Consider the following 13,803-nt stretch of genomic DNA (forward strand, 5'->3'; position numbering starts at 1 on the left):
TAGAGTGCTGTAATTTTGAACTATTCTGTGATCAGTTATCAAAAACCCCACCACCAACATATGGTGTGGTGTAAGAACAGCCTATTGATGGGGAGGCTTCAACACTTGGAACTGTAGGTCTTTGCTTTAACCATTTAAGATGTGCTCAGGATATATGTTTTCACCTTTGGGCTAAACTCTTTACTTTTCTGTTGTGGTTTTCAATTCTGAGCAGTGCTTTAAAGCAGAAACTAAAGTCTGGGTTCAGGTGCCATCATTTTTCCCCCTGCTAGTGTAATTGCTTTTTAGCATCCTCCATGTCCACTTGTGAGACTGCTCTGTAAGTAATCCAGAATGAGTCTGTATATGAGATATACACAAGTCTTCTATTATTTATTTAGAATATTCTGCAGGATTTGAAGCATCTTCCTTGAAAATGTTTGAATTAACATTTCCTGTAAACATATGTGCCCACATAAAGTGTTCTTGAACTTTTTTTGCTTTTATTTCCCTAGGCATGAATCTTTTGTCTGGTTTCCTGTGGAAACAAAGTTTGTGACCAGGCTCTCTGTTCCTTCCTCTCCCACAGTTACTTGTAATAGGCCAAAGAGTTCAAAATTTAACCTTACAGGCCTCCAAAAGTCCTGAAAGTGGGCCATTTAGTTTCCAACCCAGCAGTAGTTCTCAGTGTATTAAGCACCCAAACAGTCACAAAAGGAAGTATTTAGAAATACTTACTGTGGGAACAGCATCAACTGGAACATGCATTTTCTTAGTATGAAAATCAGTTATTCCCAAGAGAGGTCTCTGCAGAGCCAAGCTTTATTATTTTCTCGTCCATGTATATTAAATAATGGGGAGCCTTTACAGAAGTTCAGTGATTGAACTCAGTTTTCCACTCTCTTTCCCTAGAGATATTTCAGAAGTCAATTGAAATGCCTCTGAACAGTCTTTTCCTTCAACTTAAAAAGCAGTCATCAGTGAGTGCCTGTCCCTGCTTGTTGGTTTTCATTGTGGGGGTTTCCACAAGATGAATTCCCTTCCCAATTTTATTCAGTGTTATTGGGAAGCTGTTAGTTTGTGGGAGGCTGTGGCTGTGCAGGCTCTGTCAGGACACTTAAATGTAAAATCTTGGTGGGACAGCAGGATGCAACCAAGAGTGATAGGCTGTGTCCCTATGGAATAGGGACTCCTATAATACAGGGACATATGCAGACATAATGCACTGAAACAGAGATTCTGCTACTCACTGTAGTTCAAAGAGACTGAGAATAGGATTGGACCTAAATCTGATCACATCAGGAAATAAAGCAATCAAAATAATGTAAAGTACCAGACACTTAACAGAAAAAACCAAACCAAAACAAAGCAAACAAAAAAAAAAAAACCTCCAATAAAAAGAAAGGAGGAGATTTTTGAAATTTGAAAATCCTACTTAACTCCCTTCTGGAAGGTTTCACTTTCATTGCACTGTATGGAGCAAAAACTATGAGACCATGTAGAAACATGTGGTTAAGGATGTCAAAGAGTTCTTGGTACTTAAATGTATGTGCACAGTCAAAATAGTTTTAGAACAGTCTTTTTAGCTTGATGCAGAACTGCTATAACTTGAAATCCATGTTTTAAAAGTAAAATTATCCTTTGAATTATCCTTTGTTGACCAGTGAAGAAGCTACACTTTAACCAGATATTTTTTGAGACAGCTTCTGAGTAAATGCTGAATTAAAGTATTTTGATCTTGCATGTTTATACTGTTCATTGTAAATATGTTATAATTGTTTGAGTTCAGATTTTCAGAAATCTGAGGAAAACTTGGGAAAATTGTTTAACGTCATTTAGTTTAGTTTAGCATGACTCTTCTCAAATCCATCCTGCTGGTTTTTGTTTTGTATTTGGGGTTCACTGGTGCTGTGAACACCTGTATAAAACAATTTTTCTTTTTTTCACCCCCCGATTTCGAGCTGTTGCCAATAAGTTGACGTTTGTGTTTCCTGAAGGAATAATGTTTATGCCAGGTTTTCTGAAGAAAACACTTTTGAATATTAAATGCTGCATTGAATCCTTGATTCAAATACTTCCAAAAGGAAGGACGAATGCTAACACATTCGGACATACAACAGGGAAAGTGTTAAAGTTAAATAGGAATGGATGTGTTCCAGTGACGTATTTCTTACTTTTCCTTTAAAAAGAGTTACTTCTGAGAGGTTTTTCTTCATTCCCCAGACACCCGTTTAAATTTTACCACCCCTGTCTCTCTGCAGAAGTCAATAATCCTTCAAGCAAAGGATTGGATGCATGAAGGGTTCATAGGATTAGCTGCTGGGAGCTGTGAGATGTGCAGTAAGTGGCAGTCAGTGTGTGTTTTGTAGGGGAAGCAGAATGAAGTTCCTGTGCATTCACTCTCTCTCTCTCTCCCTGAGACCAGCAGCTCCCATTGCAATAGCTTGAACCTCTGAATAGCTTTTTTTGAGAGGCTAGCTATAGCAAAATATCAGTGGAGGAAAGAATTAAGAGCTTGGGAAAGGTCCTTATAATACTTTTCCTTATTTTTGTCTTTGGTTTGTTTGTTTTTTTGTTAAAGATATTCTGCTGTGGGCTTTGTATGCAAACAACTGCTTAACAGCAATAGTATCTACATGCAATATTTTCAGAACACAGTTTGTGTCCTGTGGTGGATTCAAGATGAAGAACAGTTTTAAGATTAGGTGTCTATGAAGTTTCACAGAAGGATGTCTATTCAAGGAAACTCTGGAGATTGGAAATACATGAGGTATTGTTGTGTAAAGTGAATGATTGTACAGAAGGCATAATTCAAGTCAGGAGATTTTTATTTGAGTCTTGAAGAAGTTTTCGTAGAAAATATACAGAAGCTTCTCAATCTTTTCCACCCCTAGGTGCAAGGAAATCCTGCTTCCCTGGGAATTGCATCCTAATTTTAATTGTATATAGCTTACACTTTTAGTTTGAATTTAACTCTGCATGGACATGTCAGCCTGCATCAGGTCTGTAGACAGAATCAATAGAAATTACCTTATTATTCTGTAATTACTTACATTTACTGCTGTGTTTAAAATCACTCAACCATAAAAATATTTTCCTTTATGTCTCTCTTGGTTAGTGAAAGAATTATGTTGAAATAGCATGTTGGTGAATGCCCAGCATTATTGCAAATATTTCTTCCTTATCTTAATAAATACCACAAATATGGGCATAGCATTAAAATACAAAATACAACAGACATACAAACACTTAATATAAAAAATGTTCATATAAAATATTGAAATTAAGTGTTAATAATTTTATAGGATGCTGAAGAATAATGCCTTTGTGATCTGCACTTTTGTAGTGCAATAAAAATTTCAGGATCTTGGGTGGGGAAAAAAATAATGAGGAAGACTAAGGCACAGTATTGCTTTTATTTGCCTCATGTTGTTCTCTCTTCTTGAAAAAAACCCAGAATCCCAAAATAAGTTCATTGTAGGTTTGTTGGACTAAGTGGGTCATCTGTAAAAGGAATAAAAAAACCTTAAAAAAATTTATTATGGTGGCTTTTATTGTATAGCAGCTTTTATTATTTTATTAGTAAAGAGCTGCTGTAGAATAAGTGTTCAGATGCAGGTGTTTGGAGGTTGAAGAATCAGTGCTTTTTTGTGTTTCTTTATTTCAGAAAGTGGAAATAGAGGCTTTAGAGGTGATAGTTTGTGTTGTTTTGTGTCTGCTTGCTCAGTCTGTCTCAGTGGCACTTATTTACATATAAAATCATTCATTGGGAATTGCATAACAGAGTGTTACACCTTTGCTCTCTTTAATCCCATCTTTTTTGCAAATGTGCTTCAGTCACTTTGCAGGCTTTATAAATCTTTCATAAAGTGCTGAGCAGCCTTCAGTAGAAGACTTTGTTTATATGCTTTGTCTGCCTTAAAATGAGTGCTATATTGAAGCTTTCTAACTAGAATTCCTCTGGTAATTTAAAATGACATTCTTGTGTTTGTCTTTCACGTTGTTGCATTTATACTTGTTTTTACATATAACTGCATTTAAAAAGATAAAATTCCAAATGGAAAAAAAATAAAAACAAAACCTCAAAATAAAAAAAAAAGGGAATATTATTTAAAGAAAGAAAATGTTTTGGTGTAATTTCACTTATTTTTTGGCTAGTCTTATACATTTTAATGCTGTATCCAAGGATTTTCATTTCTCGTCCAGTAAATATTTTCAAAATTTATTTAATATATTTTTTAAATACTGTATTTGTAGATAATTCCAGCATTTCCTTGAGTAGAAGATGCCTTTTGTTATAATGAAAGGCATGCTGTAGGGTAGGAGAAAATAATGATGTTCTTAAAATAGGAGGAACATACTCAGAGCAAAGTAATTGTTAGTTTTGCATGCATAACACCATGACTCACTTTGAGGGTGGAAGTAATAAAATGATGCTTTTAAGATGGGAAGATGTGATAGGATTTATGGTATTGTACAGTTCTAAATGGATATATATCTTTGCCCTTAAGATCACTTAAACAATTATGTGAAACTTTCTTTTGGTTTAGGGTTTTCAAGAAGTAAAAATTGGGAGTTCCCAGATGCATTGCTTTAACTCTGGTTTCTTTCCACGTGTGCAATCTGTATAAATGGGTACTTATGTCGTTATGCTTGTGTTTTAAGAGCTACATTATAAATATAAAATACTGTTTTCACCTTTGTCAAATTAAGACTTGGGCTTAGGTCATAACTGTTTTATCAGGTCATGTTTTATGCTAGAAACTTCTGTCCCTGTTACACATGATTAGAGCTATGCATATATCACCTTAATGTTTGTCACTTACAAAGGTTGTGCTTGAGACTAGGACCTTTTTAATGATTATTAATTATTTAAACTAGTGTATATATATTGTGTTTTGAAACTATATTTACTTAAGAACAAATCATGCATTAATTTTTCTAAATTACCTTGCTACGTTTTTACTCTGTGTGCCAGTTCCTTCTGATGGTGTGACTAAAAATGCTCAGTAATGAAGTTAAGAAATATTGTAGGTGTTGGCTTCAGCAAAGCTGTACTTAAGTGTGGTGCTTGTGTAAAATATACAAGCTGCTTATTACTTTGAATGACTTCTTAAAACTAGGCATCATTTAATGAAAATGTAAAACAAGATAAAAGTGAGAATTCAGTTCTGACACCATTTGTGGTGGTGTCAGTCTGTGACAGGTGATGTTTCTGAGGCAGGGGTAGGTCCTTAGGCTTTCCCATCCTCTTTATGGTCTGGTGGAAGTAGCATGTGCTAGATCTAGCCATGTAAATGTAAAAAGAAAACTTTTATTTTTACTGTTATACTAAATAGTAAAGTCAGCACTAAACTGTAGAATGGAACAATAGCTTAGTGCAAGCACAGAGGGCTTAATAATTTAAAATAAAATGATACTCAGTAGCACAGCAAACATAGCTATTGTCATGAAGTTAACTGCCTGGAGATGGTTCCTGGGAAATTCTTTCACTGAGTTATAATACCATGGTTTCATGATGTTCTCTAATCCTGTTCCACTGCAAGTGAGAAATTGGACGTAAATATTCTGGTTTGGGGTAGACCAGCTTTTTGCTTTTTGTTGAATGTTGCATTTTGTCCTTGTTCTGCTTACCTGAAAAACATTCAGCAAACGTTGTGCTCCAAGAGTAAAGGGTTTGGCTGGTGTTGGGTTTGTGTGCCTGGATTTTGATAGTGTGGGGCCACAGGGCTGGGTTCTTTGAGGAGCTGCCAGAGCTGCCCCCATGTCTGATGGAGCCAAGTCCAGCTGGTGCCAAGACTGACCTGCCACTGGCCAAGGCTGAACTCATCAGTGGTGGTGTTAGCACCTCTGGGATAGCACAGATAAGAAAGGGGGAGGGAGGGGCAGGGGGAACAAAAACTGCAATTGCAGCCACAGAAGAGAGGAGTGAGAATGTGACAGGAGCAGCCCTGCAGACACCCAGGTCAGAGCAGAAGGAGGGGTGGGAGGTGCTCTGGGTGCCCCAGCAGAGATTTACCCAGCCTGTGGTGCAGATCATGGTGAGACAGCTGTACCTCTGCAGCCTGTGTTGAACCACAGGGAAGTAGAATTCCACCTGTAGCCTTTGGAGGACACCCACAGGTGGATGCCTGTGGAAAGCCCATGCTGGAGCAGGCTTCTGGTGGGATTTGTGACCCTGTGGAGAGAGGAGCCCACGCTGAACAGGTTTACTGGAAGGGCTGGGACCCACACCAGAGCAATTTGTGGGGAACTGCAGCCCATGGGAAGGGCTCACTTTGGAGGTGATAATGGAGAACTGCCTCCTTTGGAAGGAGAAAAATGTGAGAGTCCTCCACCTGAGGAGGGAGGAGCAGTAGAAGCAATGTGAGATGAACTGCACTGCAAGGGAAGAGGTACAGAATTTGTGATTGAAGCTGAACTTAGGAAGAAAGGAAGGGTGGGAGGAAGTCATTACGATTTGGGTTTATTTCTCATTATCCTATTGATAACAAATTCAGTTCATTTGTCCCCAAATTGGGTCTGTTTTGCCCATGACAGTGAGTGATCTCTCTTTGCCCTTAACCATGAGCCTTTCATTGTATTTGCTCTCCCCTGTCCAGTGGAGGAAAGTGACACAGTGGCTTTGGTGGGTATCTGGTGTCAAGCCCACCACACTTCCATGTGAGACTTAAGCAGTTGTGGCTTTTCATTGTCATCAGTACTTTACTTTTTTCCCCATTGTGTACAATGCACATATGAAGTGTTTTAAACAGCAGTGCCGACTGAAATAGAAATGCACGTATTTCTCACACACATTTTTCATTGAGTTTATGGTTAAAGTGTTTCAGCTTATTTAATTTTTGTATTTTATTTTTTTTCTTCATGCAGTCTCTTACCTTAACTTTGGGGGTAGGGCAGTCCAAGTGGATGCTGCTCTTGGGCATGTAGCACAGAGATGTAGTGTTCTGCAAAGATATGAGCATGTGCTTTCTGCTTGTAAATAGTCCTATTTGATTAGGATCAAAGTGACTAGTTAGGTTGCCTAAAGAAAAATGCCTGCTTCTGATCTTCTGTCACCACTTGGCAAGTCCAGCTCAGGCAGCGTGGCTTTGACTTGAGGAGTTACTCTGAAACCAGTAATCACCAAGCATTCAGCTGATTGTCTACAGCCAAAAAGATTCAGCAGGCTTGCTTTTATTTGCAGTGTATTCCATCAGTTATTGTGGAATCCTCTGCCTCTTCCTTTTGCCTTCTGTGCAGTAGTGACACATGAATCCTTGCTGTTCATTTAAAACACTGAGTGCAATCATTATATTAAACATAGCTCGATTTAACTTTTTAACATACTAACTGGATTTGCTTTGATGAAAGGTTCTTTAAATTTTTTAATGCGTTGATAAAAAATAAATGCTGTTGTTAACGACATGGAGATTTTTGCAGGGCACTATAAAATTGAACATGTTTGGCTGGGTGCCACACTGTGTTCATATGGAGTTAATATTTATTTGGGATTGCAATAGTTAGTGCTTTATAAAAGGTAAAACCTTCAAAATATATCTGTGTAAGTTATCATCAAATGTGTGAATCTTAGACAATTTGTGCTTGTATTTTAAAATAATGTGTAGGATTTCTACTTTGAAATAAACGTGGGCTGCTTCAATTATGAGAGACTGTACTTTGAGATGTAGTCAGCAACACATTGCAAAAGCTGTGCCAGTGTATTTCCTTTGCATTCTACCTATGGAATATGTACCTGGAGAATGGCTCAAAAATTATTTAAAAAATTGTATAGTGGCCTGAATATCAGTATATATGGTTCCCTTAAGTGTTAAATCAAACTTACAGATTGAAAAAAAGCAGCAAAGACAACAGATACTATAATGCAGTCCCTAATGCTGGATTTTCCCTTTCTGATACTTCAATAACAGTAGTGAGCATAACTAGATTTTTCTGGAGGCAGCATTCATGGCTGTGTGTATTAGAGTATTGCTTTTCTTAATTGCCTTTTCTTTGTTGATGAAGATCAAATCTAGCTCTGGGCTTACTGTAGCTTTTTGGGATTATTAGTATTTGGTTGCTGGTTTTAGCTGCTCTTTCCAGTAAGATACTAGGAAAGAATTATTTAAAATGCAGCCATTTTTGCTATCACTGATGCAGTCATTCTGTGATAATGAAGAAATCCTTTTCAGATGTATTAGAATAGGAAATGCCAGTCAGTTGAAATAAGACTAAGGTTTGCAGTTGTCTGTAATTTCACTACAAATCCTTAAGCCATGGTTCTTTCAGGGCAAGTTCCATAAACAGAACTAAACAAGGCAAACAGCAGTAAAATCATTCAGTATCTTTAGCTGTATAGAGCTAATAATTTTTTCTAGCATGTTCTCTTGTGGCTTTTTTCCCTAACCTTTTATACTGATTGGCTTTTTCTCTGTTAATGCTGAATGAGGTCTTATTTTCATTTCCATCCAGGGACAGCAAGCACCAAGGTAGCATTCATAATTGACATGGATGGACACACTGCATGTGACATTTTTCATACAAACACAACTCCTTAGAGATGAGAGTATCTGCCTTGTCTGAGCTGAAACAAAATTAATGAACAAAGATTTTTGGTTGTAATTATTGAAGAATTTATTGCACACCAAAATTGATACATTAACATATTTTTATTAACTAGCTGTGGGATGCAGGCTTCTTGGGGAGAAGAGTAATTTGCCCCTGAAATATCATTTAAATCTTTCTACAGACAGAAAATATTTTACTGAGTCAAAGTTCTCTTTCTGCAGTCTGGAAATGTTTACAGTTCTTAAAGATTTTCATGGGAGCTGTGGGCCTAAAGCAATAGTAGAAATATATATCACAAATCTTGGTGAATGATTGTTAAATGCTCAAATACACTGTCTCAGTTCATTCTTCAGCACTGCATGTGAGCAAACTAATTTCAAGATTATAGCTCTTTGTAATTGTGTCAGTCTTCCCACATTTCCTATTTGCTGTCACATTATTTGGCTCAAAGTATAATGGATAGCTCAGTGACTTGGATTTTCTTTGTCTCTGATATACTTTGTCAACTTGAGAAACAAGAGTTTACCAAATCCAGAGCAGTGCTGGTTGATTTTTTAAAGTACGTGCCTTTACTCTCTTGTTAATTCCCATCCTGCAGGAAACCATTGATTTTGGAAGTAGCACAATATTCATATACATTTTAATTCTATCCAAACCCCACAGCAAGCTACTGAAGAGTTCTGGCACTAATGTTTGTCCTCAGATACCTGTTTTTCTTGAATCTCTTACATTTGCAACAATTTGGTGGTATTTTGCTGACCTCTGCATGAGTTAAAAAAGCTGCATAACTCTAAATTTTTACGCTGCATTCTCAAGCCCCAGTGGTTTTCTTAAATAGTTGGTACTGGCAGAGAGTAAAGTGTGACATATATGATTTGAATTAATTTTGCTGTCTATCTCCCTCAAATTGTAATGATGCTTTTTCTGCTCCACCTATAGCTTCCTGCAGATTTCACAAAGCTGCACCTTACTGACAGTCTCCACCCACAGGTGACCCACGTTTCATCTAGTCACTCAGGATGTAGCATCACTAGTGATTCAGGAAGCAGCAGCCTTTCTGATATCTACCAGGTAAGACTGGAAGGGATGCTGATGGGAGGTGCAGTTGCCAGCAGTTTTGCACTTAATAGCTGAATGTCCTTGCTATTGCCTCTTGTCAGTTGTGAGTACTTGAAGTACTCAATGGACTTCAAAAAAACCATTTTTGTTTGTAATGATTTCAGGCTTTAGATGTGTTGGGTTCATAATGTAGAAAGTATTCAATGGTGGGAAGAAACAAATGTGGAGTGGGCAGCCCGTGCTTGAGGGGCATATTTCTATTTCCCCACCCTGTAGAAAGGTGATGGCAACCTCTTAGCAGTGCTTCCTCTCTGGCCATCCTCAGAAAGGTGGGCAGGTTGAACTGGTGATGCTTTTTAAAGTTGTACTTCTGAGGTGGCTTCTTCTTGTAAAGCTCTGTGCTAGTCACAGCTTGAGTTTAGAGAGACTCTGAAACTGATCCAGCGTTTAAATATAAATTGGAAAAAAGTCTAAAGGGAAATAAAACGAGGAGTTATGCATTTTTCACTTGATGTTTATGGTTCTTGCAATGTTGGAGGAGGAGCTGTCCTGATGGGGAAGTGTACCAATTTGTTACTCAGAAAGGAAGGAATCAAATCCAATTAAAATAGATTTCTGTCAAAATAATCATAAAGTAGTGAGACCACTTCAACATGAAGTACTGTTAACTAGAAGAGGAAAAATTTTTTTTTTGAGGTGCTTCTGAAATTGCAAATGTAGTCAATTAAATAACAGGAAAAGCATATCTGTAAATACATGAAAGTTCAGCTGTGATCATAGTTGAAGAATATAGGCTCTTTCAGGTGAATAAGCTTATAGGCTTCTTTTTGTGAAAGAAGATAGGCTATAAAAAGATCACCGTTCCATTTAGACAGTAATTACAATAATGCAAAGGTTTATTTTTGCAAAACTATCAAATTAGCTGAACACTAAAGGCATAGCATATGTCAGTCAAGTAGATTTGTCAGAATTTCTTCTGAAGACAGGATTACTTTGAGACATGATTTAGGTTTATATTGTGAGAGTGAAGAAGAAGTAGAATCAATTTTGTTCTTCTAGTCTTCTACAGATTTTCATTCCTTTCATTACAGAGATTCCCGCTCTAACAGAAAAATAACAAGTACCTCTAGAGGCACAGCTGTAGGTGGCATGTAGTTATATTCATACAGCTATTCTTGAGATAAGTTGGAAGTAAATTTTTTGCAGACTTTCAGCAAAACTTTCTTAACTGTGAAAAAGATAATTGAATTTCTGTGCAATTAAAAAAACCCCAACCAAACAACATAAAAGAACTGAAGAAACCTCAGAAAAAATACTTCTCTATGTAGTTGCCATCCTGGTCTATGACTCCTACTGGTTTCATTTGCAGTGTTGGAATCAACATACTGGTTGGTGTTTGGAGAGAGTTAATGATATACTGAAGTATTTATACAGACAAAATTTACTCTTTCAGTATTCTTTTAAACTGAATTTACAAACATAATGCATAATCCATTCGTAAAAATATTATCTGGTTTCTTCAATTAATCTGCAATTCATACCACATTTAAAGGTGACTTGGCACAGTTGTATCAAGAACTGTGTAATTGCACAATGTCAAAGTATGACTGATAACCTGTGTCCATATCTACATCCTGCAATATGACCATGTACTGTAGAATGCAACCTCATCTTTTTGTCTTAATACATATACTTGAAGAAATGTTTATTAATGAAATGGTAAATTCAGGTGTGGAAACTGATGATAAGATTCTTAAATTCTTGAATTTAACTTAATGGTACGAAGAATTATTTGCCTTGATTTCTCAAGTTCTGGTAAATCATTAATTTGTGGCCTCAGTTTCAGTCATAAAGAAATGTAATGTAGCAGTGTTAGGCTAGGTTAAAATACTGCCAAAAAAAAAAAAAAAAAAAAAAACAACCTGAACCAAAACAAAATAAAATGGATGTAATTTGACTCCTCTAGGGCCAAGTTAAGGATTAAAGAGAAATATATTTTTTAAACCAAGAGAGTGAATCAGTCATTCTCTCTAAATTGTTTGCCTTGCCTTGCCTCTCTAAATTGTCTCCCAAGTGTTTATTCAAAAACAGTAAACCATAACCAAGTCATCAACATGTTATTTTTTTTCCTTCAGATTTGATAAGTCTTAGGTAAAGCTCATGATCATTATCTCTTTGATTCTTATTTTCTGTATATAATGGCATTTTTCTGTTGAGTGGGGTGGACTTGTGTTCATTATGGCTAAGTAGAAAGCAATGATTTAGAAAGATCATCATCTTGTCTTCTTGATAGAAAAAAAACTATTTTAAAAATTATATTGTTATTTAGATCATTACTGCTGACATCTGAGGTAATATGTTATGTTTTGCATACTGTAAGTATTAGTTCTGTAGCCTTAAGAGCAGCTGTTTCCAGTGAAAATATGTTCATGGCCTTTTAAGATTTTTTTAAATAAATCATGAAGCTGAATCTTCAGATGCTTTCAGCATTGAACTGAGAATACTTCCTTTTAAATATTAATGCAGTATCTAAATTTGTTTGTCAAATGTTGCACATGAAAGAACTTCTTTTAGGATAAGAAATGCCAAAAAAAAATCAAACTTTGTGTTTACCCCACCCATGTTTCAAAAACATATCAGGTGCCAATTAGTAAGGTCCTTAAATACTGTTATTTTTATTTTAGGAAATAAGTTCAAGTGACAAACTCTGTAGGGTGACTTGATAGGAAGGGGATGCTGAATGTCAGTAGATCATGTGTTGGCTTGTATTTGCCAAGAACAATTCCTTGCTTCTGTCTTTTTTTGACTTGGCAAAGCAAATCATTCACTGCTGCTTCTCATGTATGGCTGCTTTCTCCTGATTCCTGGGCTTAGTTAATGATTCTTAAATGAACACATATACCTGTTCCTATATGCTCCTAGATGCTTCCTATACTTACTAAATATATTACCAGATGATTGGAGAGTGAGGAGATCTGAGCTCGTGGCCGTGTATTATTCCCCCTCCCTGTTTTGGGAAGCATTGTTGTGTTGGCTCAGCTCTTTGCCAGCCTTTCTTTGCCTTATCCTGTCCTCAGACTGGTGGCTTCCTGCCACGCTTACGTGCCCTCCATGCCTGCCCAGATACCACTGTCGGTACAGGAAACCAGGAACATCCTTTCTGAGACCCTCCCAGGATGTGTCTATTGCTTGGAAATTTTCAAGATGTCAGCTTTGTTTTCTCATGGTTCTGATATGGCAGCTCCCAGAAGAAAGGTCCCCCCTTCAGCAGCTCTTCCTGAGTGAGACCGGTCTTTTGTCTCTCAAACCAGAGAGTCCATGCAGCCTGCCCTTTAGTCACTGCATGCAAAATAAAGACATTTTACCTTAAGATAAAGCCACTCTTTCTGACTGTATCAGCTGCTGAAATGCAGGGCTCTGGTGATGCCACAGAGTGGTGGCTGGAACAGCTCAGGTAAATTGTCCTGTGGACTGCCACCCCTGCTTTTTCAGTGAAGCCCAATGCAGCTCCTTATCAATCCTGTAAATTCAGGGCCTCTTAATCTGCTCTGTGACTTCCAGAGTCCATGCTGTGTATGCCTGTGGTCCTGGCAGGCATTGCTCTGTTCTGAGAAGGAGGCAATCATTGGCAATAAGGGGGATGCTGTTCCCAGTGGGCTGTCTGCATTGCTACACATTTCCATCTTCAGGGAGGAAAACTGCTCTGACTGACTTCTGTGACACGTGTTGTAGATTTTGGGGTAGATGATGAAAGAACAAATATGGAGAGCACTGTGAAAATCTTGGACTGAAGGAGTTTTAAGGTATTTCATGGACATTTGCACTCGTGTCAATGCAGTATGAAAAAATAATGTTACTACCTTAGATTATGTATGATTTCTGAACGTCTAATAATTATAGTTGATTGTAGTACATGTGATAACTGTTTAATAAACAAATACATATTATAGTTGCATGGATTGAATGTCATCTTAATTTATTGTTTTGCTCAGTCATCTGAAAGCTAATTTAAAACAAAATCCCAGACATGATTTCCTTCTCTGTCTCTGTGGAGACACAGAATCCAATGTGTCTATATGACATGAGGGAATATTTCAAGCTAATGTGACTTCTGCAAGTCATTTCATGAGACAGGTAGAGCCAGTGTTCTTGCTGTTTTGTATTGGTATCAGCTTAAAATTTAGAAAGTAAAAGTGAGCAGTTTTGGTAATAGACATT

The 13,803-nt window shown here is 37.1% G+C and overlaps 1 protein-coding gene across 5 annotated transcripts in view; it reads left to right on the forward strand.

Moving 5' to 3' along the window:
• The window catches only part of RAPGEF2 (Rap guanine nucleotide exchange factor 2), a 184,381-nt gene that overhangs the window by 128,375 nt on the left and 42,203 nt on the right, over positions 1 to 13,803 (forward strand). For 4 of the 5 annotated variants that reach the window (XM_059844464.1, XM_059844467.1, XM_059844466.1 and 1 more), the window contains one exon: positions 9,466 to 9,597. The exons of the other annotated variant lie outside the window; for it this stretch is intronic. In XM_059844464.1, the coding sequence (XP_059700447.1) occupies positions 9,466 to 9,597 (132 nt within the window). The remainder of the gene's footprint in view (positions 1 to 9,465; positions 9,598 to 13,803) is intronic. 5 annotated transcript variants of the gene reach the window in all.

Source organism: Haemorhous mexicanus, chromosome 4 (assembly GCF_027477595.1).
Source record: "Haemorhous mexicanus isolate bHaeMex1 chromosome 4, bHaeMex1.pri, whole genome shotgun sequence".
In the NCBI taxonomy this organism is placed as follows: domain Eukaryota; kingdom Metazoa; phylum Chordata; class Aves; order Passeriformes; family Fringillidae; genus Haemorhous; species Haemorhous mexicanus.